At 49.1% G+C, this 12,363-nt stretch overlaps 1 protein-coding gene across 1 annotated transcript in view; it reads left to right on the top strand.

Moving 5' to 3' along the window:
* Positions 1 to 12,363, top strand: part of Thsd4 (thrombospondin type 1 domain containing 4) — a 209,618-nt gene that overhangs the window by 100,459 nt on the left and 96,796 nt on the right. The window contains exon 7 of the mRNA XM_042697388.1: positions 171 to 307. Within this exon, the coding sequence (XP_042553322.1) occupies positions 171 to 307 (137 nt within the window). The remainder of the gene's footprint in view (positions 1 to 170; positions 308 to 12,363) is intronic.

The raw sequence follows: 12,363 nt of genomic DNA, 5'->3' as shown, positions 1-12,363 counted from the left end.
CCTGAACTAGCGATGCTGTAGAGACCTAGTAGATTCGTGATGGCCACAGCGGAGACTTGGAGGAGTCGGGGGGGGGGGGGAGTAGCTAATGATGCATGCATGGCCATGTCTGTACGCTGTGACGTCTGTACGCTGCGGAGGAGTGATGTGGCGTCTTTCCTTCCTGGCAGGAAAAGACAGCCGCAAGTGTGAGCTCAACTGCCAGGCGGCGGGCTACCGCTTCTACGTCCGGCAGGCGGAGAAGGTGATCGACGGCACCCCGTGTGGCCAGGACGGCGTGGACATCTGTGTGTCGGGACAGTGCAAGGTGAGCATGGTGGTGCGTGGCGCGTGGGCCTTCCTGGGGTCACTGTGGACCCCACTCGGGAGAGCTGAACTCTGGGAACAGTCAAGATGTGCACGCACAACACACAGCACACGCACACACACACACACACACACACACTTACTGGAACTCACATTTTAAAAGAGAAAGAAAACACCCAGCATGAGTTTGGCAGGGTGGGCTTGTCCCTAGCCTGGGGCTATTGCTCTCTGAGACTTCAAACCTGTCTGTGCGGTGATTCTGCAAAATCCACCTATACTCAGCCCCCGTTGCGCTTTCCTGGATTGCCCAACAAATCTCCTGCGGCTTCAAAGGTGAGAAGGGCAGAAGTGGCAATCAGGAACAAGTGAACTGGGCCAAGGAAAGGTCTCACAGCCAGGAGGAAAAAAGCACAAAATGATGATGATGACGACAATGACAATGATGATGACAGCTGGCACTGGTGGCTCACGCCTGTCATCCTAGCTACTCAGGAGGCTGAGATCTGAGAATCATGGCTCAAAGCCAGCCCAGGCAGAAAACCTGAAGTGGGCTATGGCTCAAGTAGAATGCTAGCCTTGAGCCGAAAAGCTCAGGGACAATGCCCAGGCCCTGAGATCAGGCCCCATGACTTATGATAATAAGAATAGTAATAGTAATTAGGACATTCATGGAGAAACACAGCCTGAGGGTTCTTGAAGCTGTGGCTTTGCGGGGAGGGGATATGAGGGCATTGCTGCTGTGGGAATTTCTGCCACCGTCTTCACGTTGGGTTTTCTAGGGGTTCGCAGCAATTTCTCTGACCTTCTCAATCCGTCGTCTAACAACATGACATTGGCCGCTTTTCCCATTTACTTGGCTAAGATTTCATTTTCACACTCTCCTGGGGAGGAAAAAAAAGTGTTAGTCACGATTATGGCTAAGAATCTTCTGGACCTGAGTCTCTCTGAACTTCATCTCCGGGCCAGGAGACACCTGGGCCCAGGGGACGGAATAGATCATGGATCCAAAGGTTTGATTTTCAACACCCAACCTGTGTCAAAGCTAGACAGGACAGAACCCCAGGGTGTGTGTATGCACGCATGTACAGGTATGTATGTGTGCATGCGTGTGCACATGTATATGTCTGTGTGTGTGTGTGTCTCACAGGAGGCTGTGATCAGCAGCACCTTGGTTTGGGGGTGTCCAGATAACTTTCTAGCAGCTGAGCTCAGTTTCCTGTGCATTGGGAGTGACCTTCAGAGGTAAGAGCTAAGGTACAGAGGCCCCAGGGGGCCAGCCCTGCCTTCTGTATTCTGCGATTTCCCCTGTGAGGAGGAGGGGTAGCTTCTGGATTTGTTCTGTCTTCATGTAGACATCTGATCCCCTTGGAATGGCCGTGGGGGCCTCCCTACCCCCCTGTGAAGGAACTCCGTGTCTTCTTGTTGCCCTTCTGCCTTTATAGATGAAATAATCCAACGTCAAGCCGGGGATACAGATGTGGCTCAAGTGGTAGAGCACCTGCTTAGCAAGTTCAAGGCCCTGGGTTCAATCCCTGGTACAACCACACACCCTCCTCTAAAAGAAAAAAAAAAGTCATCGTGAGACTGGATAACTTGGCTATAGTTCTCTCTGGGGAAGGGCACAGAGAACTGTTTTCCTAGAACTGTCTGGCACTGACACCTAGTGTTGCAAGCTGAAATTACAGCCATATTACAGAAAAGGCCATATTACAGAAAAAGCATCAATTGTTGTTTAAGTCCAGGCTCCCAGTAGACTAAACAGACCCCAAAGGAGATGAGACACTCCAGAGTTGCGGGCAGGACCTGGGGCAGACCTGACTGAGGGTCTCAGCTGCTCCCGGGACTTGTCGGCGCTGCCCACAGCACCCTGCGGGCAGACCCCAAACAAGCTACTGTCCCGTCCTGGGTGGGTACACGTGAGTGCCTTTAGCCCAGTGCCCCTCCCTCTGGGTGTTTCCAAGCCTGGTGTACGCATGCACCCCTGGCCACAGTGCCTTGATCTGTTTCTGTCACTGTATAAAATCCGCAACAGTGAGGTGAGATTTTTTTTCCACATGGGAAGATCTGGGCGCAGCTGGTGCCACTGGCCGGAACAGAGTGAAGGTATGCCGGCCTCATCCGAGCTAGTGGCCAGGAGCGGCTGCAAGGCCCAGGGATGAATATGGTCGAAGGGCCTGGCAGGGTCCTGGCCAGTGCAGCAGTGGCTCATCGCTTCCCCTGGTTGCTGGAGGGATACAAGCAGATGACATGGCAAACCCAGCCACAATCCCCGATGTCTGCTTGGCCCTGAAAGGGCTGGCCCCTTTGCACACAGGTCAGTGCAGGGTCCTGGCGGCCATTCTTCCTGCTTTACACCATGCTTTCTCTCTGGTCCTCACAGCTATTTCGTTGCTCTTAGGTTCTTGGCACAGCTAACCTCCCTGGCTATCTTTTATGACAGATTGCAATGAGTGTGTGTGTGTGTGTGTGTGTGTGTGTGTGTGTGTGTATCTGCCAGTCCTGGGGCTTGAACTCAGGGCCTGGGCACTGTCTCTGAGCATTTGTGCCCAAGGCTGATGCTCTACCACTTCCAACAGCTTTTCCTTTAAGTTTGAAATCTCTCAAAATACACAGTTGGAGGGAGGAATGAAAGGCTTCTCTTGTTTTCCTTGTTGGCTTCTCTGTCCGCAGATCTCTACCCAGCCCGGCTCTGTCTGGTCAATTGGGGTTTAGCCTGTAATTAAGAGAAAAACAGCCGGGTACCTGTCATGGCTCACGCCTGTAATCCCAGCTACTTGGGAAGCTGAGATCCGGAGAGCAGTGATTCAAAGCCAGAAAAGGCAGGAAGTCCACGGGAGTCTATCTCCAAAATAACCAGCAAGAAGCCAGGGTGGGAGTATGGTTCAAGTGGTAGAGCACCAGACCAGCAAGCAAATTAAGCAAATATGAGGTCCTGAATTCAAGCCCCAATACTGACAACAATAATAATAATAATGATAAAGTAGAATAAAAATAAATTAAAAAGACTCCACAGATGCCTCATTTGCTAGATGCAGTCCTGTCCCCAGGACTTCAAGGCAATCCTTCCTGCTTTCAGTACGAAACCTTCTAGAAAGATTGCACGCCCATGGCAGCCTGCAGTTGCCTCTACATGCCACAAGATGGCGCCTCAACACAGGGGAAAATCCTCCATGAGTCCTGACTGGACACTGACAGTTCTTGAATCAAGCAAGGTGGAGCTGAGTTAACATCTTGGCTCAGGCTGGGCCTGGAGATGGTGCCCATGGCTCATGCTTGTAATCCTCAGCTACTCAGGAAGCTGAGGTCAGAGGCTCACTGTTTGAACCTGGCCTAGGCAGAAAAGTCTCCATGAGACTCTTATCTCCAATTAACCCCCTCCACCCCTCTCCCCCAAAAAACCCCAAAAAACAGAAGTGACACTGTTCTCAAGCACTACCCTTGAGCACAAAGAGGCTCAGGGACAGCACCTAGGCCCTGAGTTCAAGCCCCACAACTGGAAAGAAAGAAAGAAAGAAAGAAAGAAAGAAAGAAAGAAAGAAAGAAAGAAAGAAAGAAAGAAAGAAAGAAAGAAAGAAAGAGAAAGAAAGAAAGAAAGAAAGAAAGAAAGAAAGAAAGAAAGAAAGAAAGAAAGAAAGAACGAACGAACGAACGGAAGGAAGGAAGGAAGGAAGGAAGGAGGAAGGCAGGCAGGCAGGCAGGCAGGCCTGAGTTCAAGTCCAGTGTCACCAAAATCATAAGCAATGCAGACAGGATCAGCACCAATCCCTTCTTTGATACCTCCAATGAGAAAACATCCCGCTTACAATAGCAAGTAGTTTCTGTTGTTTCTGCATGTTTTCAAACCATTGAACCTCGATATTCTCTCTCCCTCTCTCCTCCTCCTCTCTGTAGTGCAAAACCAGATGTGAGATTCCTTCCGACAGTTGAAAACTGGCCCCATGGTTCTCTTTTGTCTTTTTCCAGGCAAATCTTCCACATCTGTCCAGACTTCTAGAAAAAGCTCCACACCTCACTGTCTCTGTTTCCAGGCCCCTCTGAGAATGCGGTCTCCATTTATTAGTACGACGGGGCTGTGTGCAGGCTGTTGGGCGGTCTAGTTCCCTGGCTGTGGTGAGTTTGGACCCACAGTCTTCCTCTCATTGTTACTGGGGTGGTTCTTGAACTCGTGTCCAGTTCAAGGCTTCCCTGGGCCATTGTGCAGGTAAATGACATTTCTGAACCTAAACGAGAGGCTTTGCATTCATCCCCACCCACTTCTTTTGGGGCCCGCTCACTGAAGTCATTTAGATATCTGCTGCCCTCCATCCTGATTTCATCCTATTACTTATTTTGCCCGGCTTGGGCAGCATGGCCTCTGTTCACAGCCCTTCTCCATCTCCAGCCCGCCGTGAGCAGTGCCATGTTGCCTTCATCTGGGTTGCATTTCACCCTCATGTCTGCAAGAATTTCCTGTGAGGTCTGGCCGGACGCCTCGGTGAATCCGTGCATTCTGCGTCTCGGACAGTCCCAGCTGTCCATCATGGTGACCCTGCTGCTGGCTGCAGAGGCCAAAAGGGATAGGAACAGAAGGACTTGAACTCGGGCTCGGCCTCGCTGGTCACTACTCCCTCAGTCTTTTGGACTACAGTAGCTTGCAGCTGTACATGTTGTGAGAGTGGACTCCAATCATCCTGGCTTTATTCTCAGTGTGTGTGTATATATGTGTGTGTGTGTGTGTATTTGTGTGCATGCAAGCGTGCATGCTTGCACACATACCAGTACTGGGATTTGAACTCAAGGCCTTGCAGTCTCATTTGGCTTTTTCACTCAAGGCTGGTGCTCTACCATTTGAGCGACAGCTCCACTTCTGGTGTTTTTTATTTAATAGTTAATTGGGAATAAACATCTCACAGGCAGGCTGGCCGGTGCTGGTGGCTCACACCTGTAATCCTAGCTACTCAGGAGGCTGAGATGAGAGGATCGCGGTTCAAAGCCAGCCCAGGCAGGAAAGTCCGTGAGACTCTTATCTCCAATTAACCACCAGAAAATTGGAAGTGGCACTGTGGCTCAAGTGGTAGAGTGCTAGCTGTGAGCTGAAGAGCTGAGGGACAGTGCCCAAGCCCAGAGTTCAAGCCCCATGACTGACAAAAAAAGAAAAAAGAAAAACCAAAAATCTCACAGGCTTTCCTGCCTGGACTGGTTTTGAACCTCGATCCTCAGATCTCAGCTTCTTGAGTAGCCAGGTGACAAGTGCCCAGTCCTCATTTACATTTTAATCCTACATGTGTTGGTTCAAGAATAGGAGAAAGATTTTTCATTGCTCCTCTTGGGGCCAATCTGGGTATTGATTGGAAGTTTTATCTCAGCAAGATTTCTCTTCTGAAAATTGGTGGGGAAAAGAGGCACTGTCCATGGGAAGAGCATTTAATTGGTGAGCAGTTTACTTCACAGAGTAACTAACCTGAAGCAGGGTTGACATGATGTTCTTTTTTTAATACTGTGTTGTTTCTGGTGTGTGTGTGTGTGTGTGTGTGTGTGTGTGTGTGTGTGTGTGTGTGTGTGTGTGTGTGTGTGTGAGTGTGTGTGTGTGTGTGTCTCTCTTTCTCCTTTTGAAATCTTTGTGGTGCTATCTTGCTGTTCACATCAGAAAGTCTGCGAGGCTGGTTTCTCTGTCTGTGGTTCTAGACAGTTGGTGTGCTTTCAGGATTTTCTGTCCTGAGAAGCCACGTGGAAATTCTACACAAAACCAGCTACCCCTGGCCCTCTCTTGGAAATGGGCTCTTTAGCAACTTTCCTTGTTTGTTTGTTTGTTTGTTTTGTTTTGTTTTGCCCTCTCCTTGTTCTGTTTAGGTCTTCCCCGCTGGAGGCAGTTTAGGTTAAAATTTTATTTTCTTTGAAAATGATCCATTCAGGTAGGCGTTCAGATGCATCTGCCCTGATTTTAGCTAAGTTGTCTTCTACAGTTCTTTGCGTTTGCTTAGATTTTGTTTTTTTGTAGTCCATGCCTTACTCTGAGTATTTATCACTTCCTCCAGTTCCTGACTCCGTGAGGCAGGAAAAGATGAGCCTCCCTCCCCAAAGCCTTTAATTCTATTTATTCTTGTGTGAGGAAGTTATTCCAGCTCACTGACACCTGCTGTGATTTGTTAATATTAATTCCTTTCTTTGGCTTCCCCTTCCCTCCTTTCTAGTCCCCTAAGTGTCTGCAGTCTCACCCTGGGCATTAGTGCACCCACAGGGTCCCCGAAGTCCTTGCACATGATTTCCAGAAATCGGTTGGCCGAAGTTCATCTTCTAGAAAGTTTCCTTGGAACAGCACTTGGGAGCAATCCCCTGAGTTCCTGCACACTAAAGAAACATTGCTGTCTTAAGAATCAAACCAAAATTACAGCAAATGGTGGAAGTGGAACGTTAGAGACTTGGTAAGGCCAAGGCCAAGGCAGGCGTGAGCCAGGCAGGGCTTTGTGGTTCATTACTGGACTATTCTTGAGCTTCTGGATTTTGGTGAGATGTGTACACTTTATTAGTTCTCCTCCTCCTCCTCCTCCTCCTCTTCCTCCTCCTCCTCCTCCTCCTCCTCCTCCTCCTCCTCCTCCTCCTCCTCCTCCTCCTCCTCCTCCTTCTCCTCCTCCTCCTATTCTTATTCTTCCTCTTCTTCCTTCTCCTCCTCCTCTTCCTCCTCCTCCTCCTCCTCCTCCTCTTCCTCCTTCTCCTCCTCCTCCTCCTCCTCCTCCTCCTCCTCCTTCTTCTTCTTCTTCTTCCTCCTCCTCTTCTTCTTCCTCCTCCTCTTCCTCCTCCTTCTTCTTCCTCCTCTTCCTCCTTCCTCCTCTTCCTCCTCCTCTCCTCTTTCTCCTCCTCTTCCCCTTTTTCCTCCTCCTCCCTCTTCCTCCTCCCCCTCCTCCTCCTCCCCCTCCTCGTTCTCCCTCTCCCTCTTCCTCTCCTCCTCCTCCTTCTCCTCTTCCTCCTCCTCCTCCTCCTTCTGCCGCCACTGCCACTGCTGCTACTGGTGCTGCTGCCAGTCCTGGGGCTTGAACTCAGGGCCTGGGCACTCACTGTTCCTGAGCTTTCTTTTTTCTTTTGCTCAAGGTTGGTGCTCCACCACTTGAGCCACAGCTTCACTTCTGGCTTTTTTGCTGGTTAATTGGATATGAGAGTCTTATAGGCTTTCCTGTCTTGGCTTTTTTCAAACTGTGATCCTCAGATCTCAGCCTCCTGAGTAGCTGGGATTACAGGTATGACCACCAGTGCCTGGCTGATTTAATCAGTTTTAATTACAGTTCTTACTTTTTCTTTGCAAGTTGACAGTCATTGTCTTCCCTCTAAATTTTTTCTTTCTTCTTCTTGTAAATGTATCTCGGTAAAGATGGCGTCCTGCTCCCGATTTTCCCAATGCAAGAAAATACGTAGGCATGGAAAAAGAATTAGAGAGAGAGAAACAACACACAAGGCTTTTCACAGCAAGGATGGTTTGAAATGTTCTTTTCTAAACTTCTAAAATTCTCTGTAGTGTGCATATCTATCTATCTATCTATCTATGCCCCAGGCAGTATGAGTTTCAGCCAGTGAGCACCTACAGCTGGTCACTGCCACCCACTGCCAGCCACCAGCTCACCTTTGGGGCAGAGGACAGGCCTTGGTCCTCAGCGGGCCTCCGGAAGGGGACTTGCTCTGGGGATTTGGGAACCTGCCTCCTCCTCTTCCTTTTCACACATGTACTCTGTAGCTGGGGAGAAAAATGAATTTGCCTGACGTGTTCCTTGAAGAGTTTACACCTTGTCCCCGCATCTTGCTGCAGCTGGAAGATGGCACCAATAGTTTTTGTTTGTTCTCACCTCTGTCTCATTTCCACACCAAGGCTGGGTGGCTGACTCGTGCAGTTGTGTTCACCCATGAGTTGTTTCCAACTTGCTTTTTCCCCCCGATTTCAAAAATTAAACACGCAGGCTGGAAAGGAGGCTCAGTGATAGAGTGCTTGCCTAACATGCATGAAGTCCTGGGTTCAATTCAGTACCACATACACAGAAAAAGCTGGAAATAGCACTGTGGCTCATGTGGTAAAGTGCTAGCCTGGAGCAAAACAAGCTCAGAGACAGCACCCAGACCCTGAGTTCAAATCCTAGGACTGCTGAGAATTTGACCCCCTGAGAAGTTTAGAAAAGAACATTTCAAACCATCCTTACTGTGAAAAGCCTTGAGTGTTGTTTCTCTCTCTCTAATTCTTTTTCCATGCCTATGTATTTTCTTGCATTGGGAAAATTGGGAGCAGGATGCCATCTTCACCGAGATACCTTTACAGCTTCAGGTCTGAATGCTCAGAGAGTTCTTTTGCTTTGCTCTCTCCCCTTCCCGTCGGCCACCACAAGGAAACGCAGTCGGGATCCGAGCTGCTGGTGAAATCGATCCTTTTTCTGTGAATGTCTACTTCATTCAGCCCAGGAACAAACAGCGAGCTTTACAGCCCATTGCCCAAATCAAAACCCCACCAAATGGGGGTGGGAGGGGCGACTTGGGGTGAGGAGTGGGGAGCTAGAAGCCTCCAAGCACTGAGATGAATTATTTCCCTCTTGGATTTTATGTCTGTGCTGGTGGAGTTTCACAGCTGGTTATTTTTAAAAATCCTGGGGTCTGGGTTCTATGCGATTTAAGCCTAAGAAACTGGTGGGGGTGGGGGGGATAGGGAGGGATAAAATACCCTAAAGATAGGAAAGCATTTTGTGAATCGGCATGCTTTTTTGGCATCTCCTCCAGAGTCTGGGAGGTGATTTATGCCTTCTGATGAGGTGTGGGGAAGAAAGTCCTGGGGCTCCCCATAATATATGGGCCTTGCGCTTCCCCAAGTACTGATTCAGCTGACCTGCCCCTCCCCCTCGGGGCTGCTGGGGGTGGGGGGTTGCAATTTATGGTTTTTCAGAAAGCTGAAATAGGAGAAGAGAGAACGGAGGGCCTTCCTGGTCAGCTTCCTCCAGTGGTAGAAAGGGTGAGCAATTCAGGTTGAATTCCGCCGGTCTCGCCCAGCCTCGTTTCTCTCCACGTCAGGTAGAGCCGCTGGTCTGTTTCAGAGGCTGCCAATACAACCCCTGCCAGTGCCTGCCCTGCATGGTTCCAGCCCTGCCTGCCCTCCGCATAGACCCAGACACCAAAGCCTGTCATCAGGTGCAGGGGTCAGCACCCACAGAGCAGGCTCTGTGGGTCCCTGCGCCCACTCAACCACCTCCATACACTGCAATCACACCCTAAGGGGAACCCAGTTCTGCACATTCCATGCCTCTGTGAGAAACGTGACCTGGGAGAGAGTAGAACTTTTTTGTTTGGTTGGTTGGCTTGGTTTTCTGAAGTTCAGGGCCACCAATGCCCAGAAATCGAACAAGATGAGCTCATATCTGCTGAGCCACACAGACTTACGGACAGTGGACACCACAGAGGGCTGACATGACAGTCACTCAATCTGAGTGGGTGGTTCACACAGGAAATCCCAGCTCCACGAAAGGTAGAAATAGGAGGATCGCTATTCAGGCAAGTTCTGGGCAAAAGCACGAGACTCTACCTAAAAAAGAATGAAAGCATAAAAGGGCTGGTGGGGTGGTTTAGCAGTAGATCACCTGCCTAGCCAGTCTGAGATCTCAAGTTCAAATCTCAGTGCTGTCAAAAAAAAAAGGAAGAAAAGAAGGAAGAGAGAGAGAGGGAGGGAGGAGGAGGATAGGAAAGGGAAGGAGGAAAGACGGAAGCCAGAGGAAGGAAGGAAGGAAAGAAGGAAGGAAGGAAAGAAGGAGGGAGGAAGGAAGGAAGGAAGGAAGGAAGGAAGGAAGGAAGGAAGGAAGGAAACTGCTCTTCTATATGGAAAAGGGACTTTCTGGGGCCATAGGGGCTGGTGAGGAGCTCTGTGTGGGAGCCCGTGAGTCCTGAGCAGGTAATGGGTTGGTTGCAGTGGAATACACGAACATGAGGCACACTGCAGGCTTCACATCCAAAGAATGAATGGGAGACCAGCTCGGACATGGAATTCTAATGGCAAACAGCCCCATGAAGCTCTGAGGTTGTTGCAGCCAAAAGAAAGTAGTTGATATAAGAATACAACTGAACCAACATGGATTCTTCTCCAGGCTCTGCCAACAAGAAACAAAGACCAGAATAGGCACATGTCTGAAAGGACATAGATCCAAAAACTAACATACAGACATGTGGAAATCATATACAAATAAAAATCTTACTTCTGTGTGTGTGCGCACGCTTGTGTGCACGCACGCGCACCAGCACCAGTACTGGGGCTTGAACTCAGGGCGTGGGAGCTGTCCTTGAGCTTTTTCTGATCAAGGCTGGTACTCTACTATTTGAGCCACATATCCACTTCTGGTTAATTGTAGAAAAGAGTCTCAGAGACTTACCTGCCCAGGCTGGCTTTGAACCATGCTCCTCAGATCTCAGCCTCTTGAGTAGCTAGGATGACAGGCAGGAGCCACCAGCATATCTAGTAAGTTTGTAGTGTGTGCTCTGTTGACTCTTGTTCTGGCTACAGAGATCAAGTTTAATCTTGAGAACAGCCAGCTTCACAGGGCTATACAGAACCTCCTGCCACTCCAGTCCACCCAACATGGCTGGTTTCAATTCAGCTGATCAATAGAAGATGGTCTGTCTGTGCCTATAACCAGCGGACTCTAAAGATTTCTCCTAATAGGTTGTGTCCTTAATCATTTGTACAAGTATTATATGAATAGTACAATTGTAGCACAAGGAGTTTCATTCTGCTGTTTTCATAATGAAAATACTATGTACTTTTTGATCCTCATTACCCCATCACTCTCTTCTTCTCCTTCCTCCTCCCTCCCTCCTGCCAGGCCCCCCACTTCCCAAAGAGCCCCCCACTTGACACTTGCATCCCATTGTTATTGGCGGTGCCCAGGGGAGTTTTAGGTCTGGCTTCCCCATCTGAAGGAAGACCTTTGTCTTTGACTTGATGTCAGTCAGCATCCTTTTGGAAAGAAAAGGAGATTGCGGTTCAAAGCCAGTCCAGGCAGGAAAATCCATGAGACTCTTATCTCCAGTTAACCACCAGAAAACCAGAAGTGGTGCTGTGGCTCAAAGTGGTAGAGCAATAACCTTGTGCGAAAGAGCTCAGGGACAGCTTCCAGGCCCTGAGTTCAAGCCCCATGCCTGGGGGGGGGGGGGCGGGGAAGAGTTAGGGCTGGCACTCAGGGGCGGCCAGCATGCTTGCTCCTGCAACACTGTTTACCATGGGGTCTGATGGAGAGGAGTGGTTCCAGGCTCTGCAGATGAGAATTAAATCACTTTGCAAACTGTCCACTCAAATATAGCTGGTAGGGAGGTAGGTCTGATTCGTGCCACTGAGCTTTTCAAAGGAAGGAATTTAATGTGTTTGGGTGCAAGTTCAAAGGAAAGTGGACTTGGTTGTTGTTGTTATTCGACTACATTGGGCTTCGAACTCAGGGCCTTGGGCTTATCTGGGCAGGTGCTCTATCACCTGAGCCATACTCAGACCTCTTGGGAGGTCAGGTGACTCCCGGTGATCGACCTACTTGTCCTCACTGGGGTGGTATGGAGCCACCTTGGCCTGGTGATAGAGAAATCTAATATTATTAGAATAGAGCAAATGAGTCATTTTTTAAAACCAATAACTACGCAGCTTCTGGATTTACATTGTCCAACGTTCACTTCAGTGCCGCTTTCTAAGTGGGGAAGAGTAATCCGCCGGGCGGCGGTGTAATTTATCATGCTTTCCAAGGGACTAATTCATCCTTCTTGAGAAAGCTGATTATTTTCTCCCCTAATTAGAAATGCTAACATTTTAGGGTCCCCTGCAAGTTGAGACCCACAAAACCTCCCTGCGGTGTCCAAATGCCTACAGTGTGTTTTGGAATATTTCACATTTTTTCACCCTGGTTGTCTTTATGTGTGTGTGTTCCTGATGTCTTGCTGTTTGTAGTTAGGGAACAATGTGATATTGTTTCTCTACTTGCTTTTTTATTTTTTTAAATAGAAGTCCCGTGGCTTTTTTTTGGGGGGGGGGAGGGAGGGCTGGCCCTGATACTACTCTTCCTTAGTCTGGTCTGATTGAAATCCTCT

The sequence above is a fragment of the Dipodomys spectabilis genome, unplaced genomic scaffold, assembly GCF_019054845.1.
Source record: "Dipodomys spectabilis isolate Male_0828 unplaced genomic scaffold, ASM1905484v1 ptg000219l, whole genome shotgun sequence".
Lineage (NCBI taxonomy): Eukaryota > Metazoa > Chordata > Mammalia > Rodentia > Heteromyidae > Dipodomys > Dipodomys spectabilis.
Note: the sequence above shows the minus strand (reverse complement) of the source record. Positions and strands in the feature narration are given on the sequence as shown.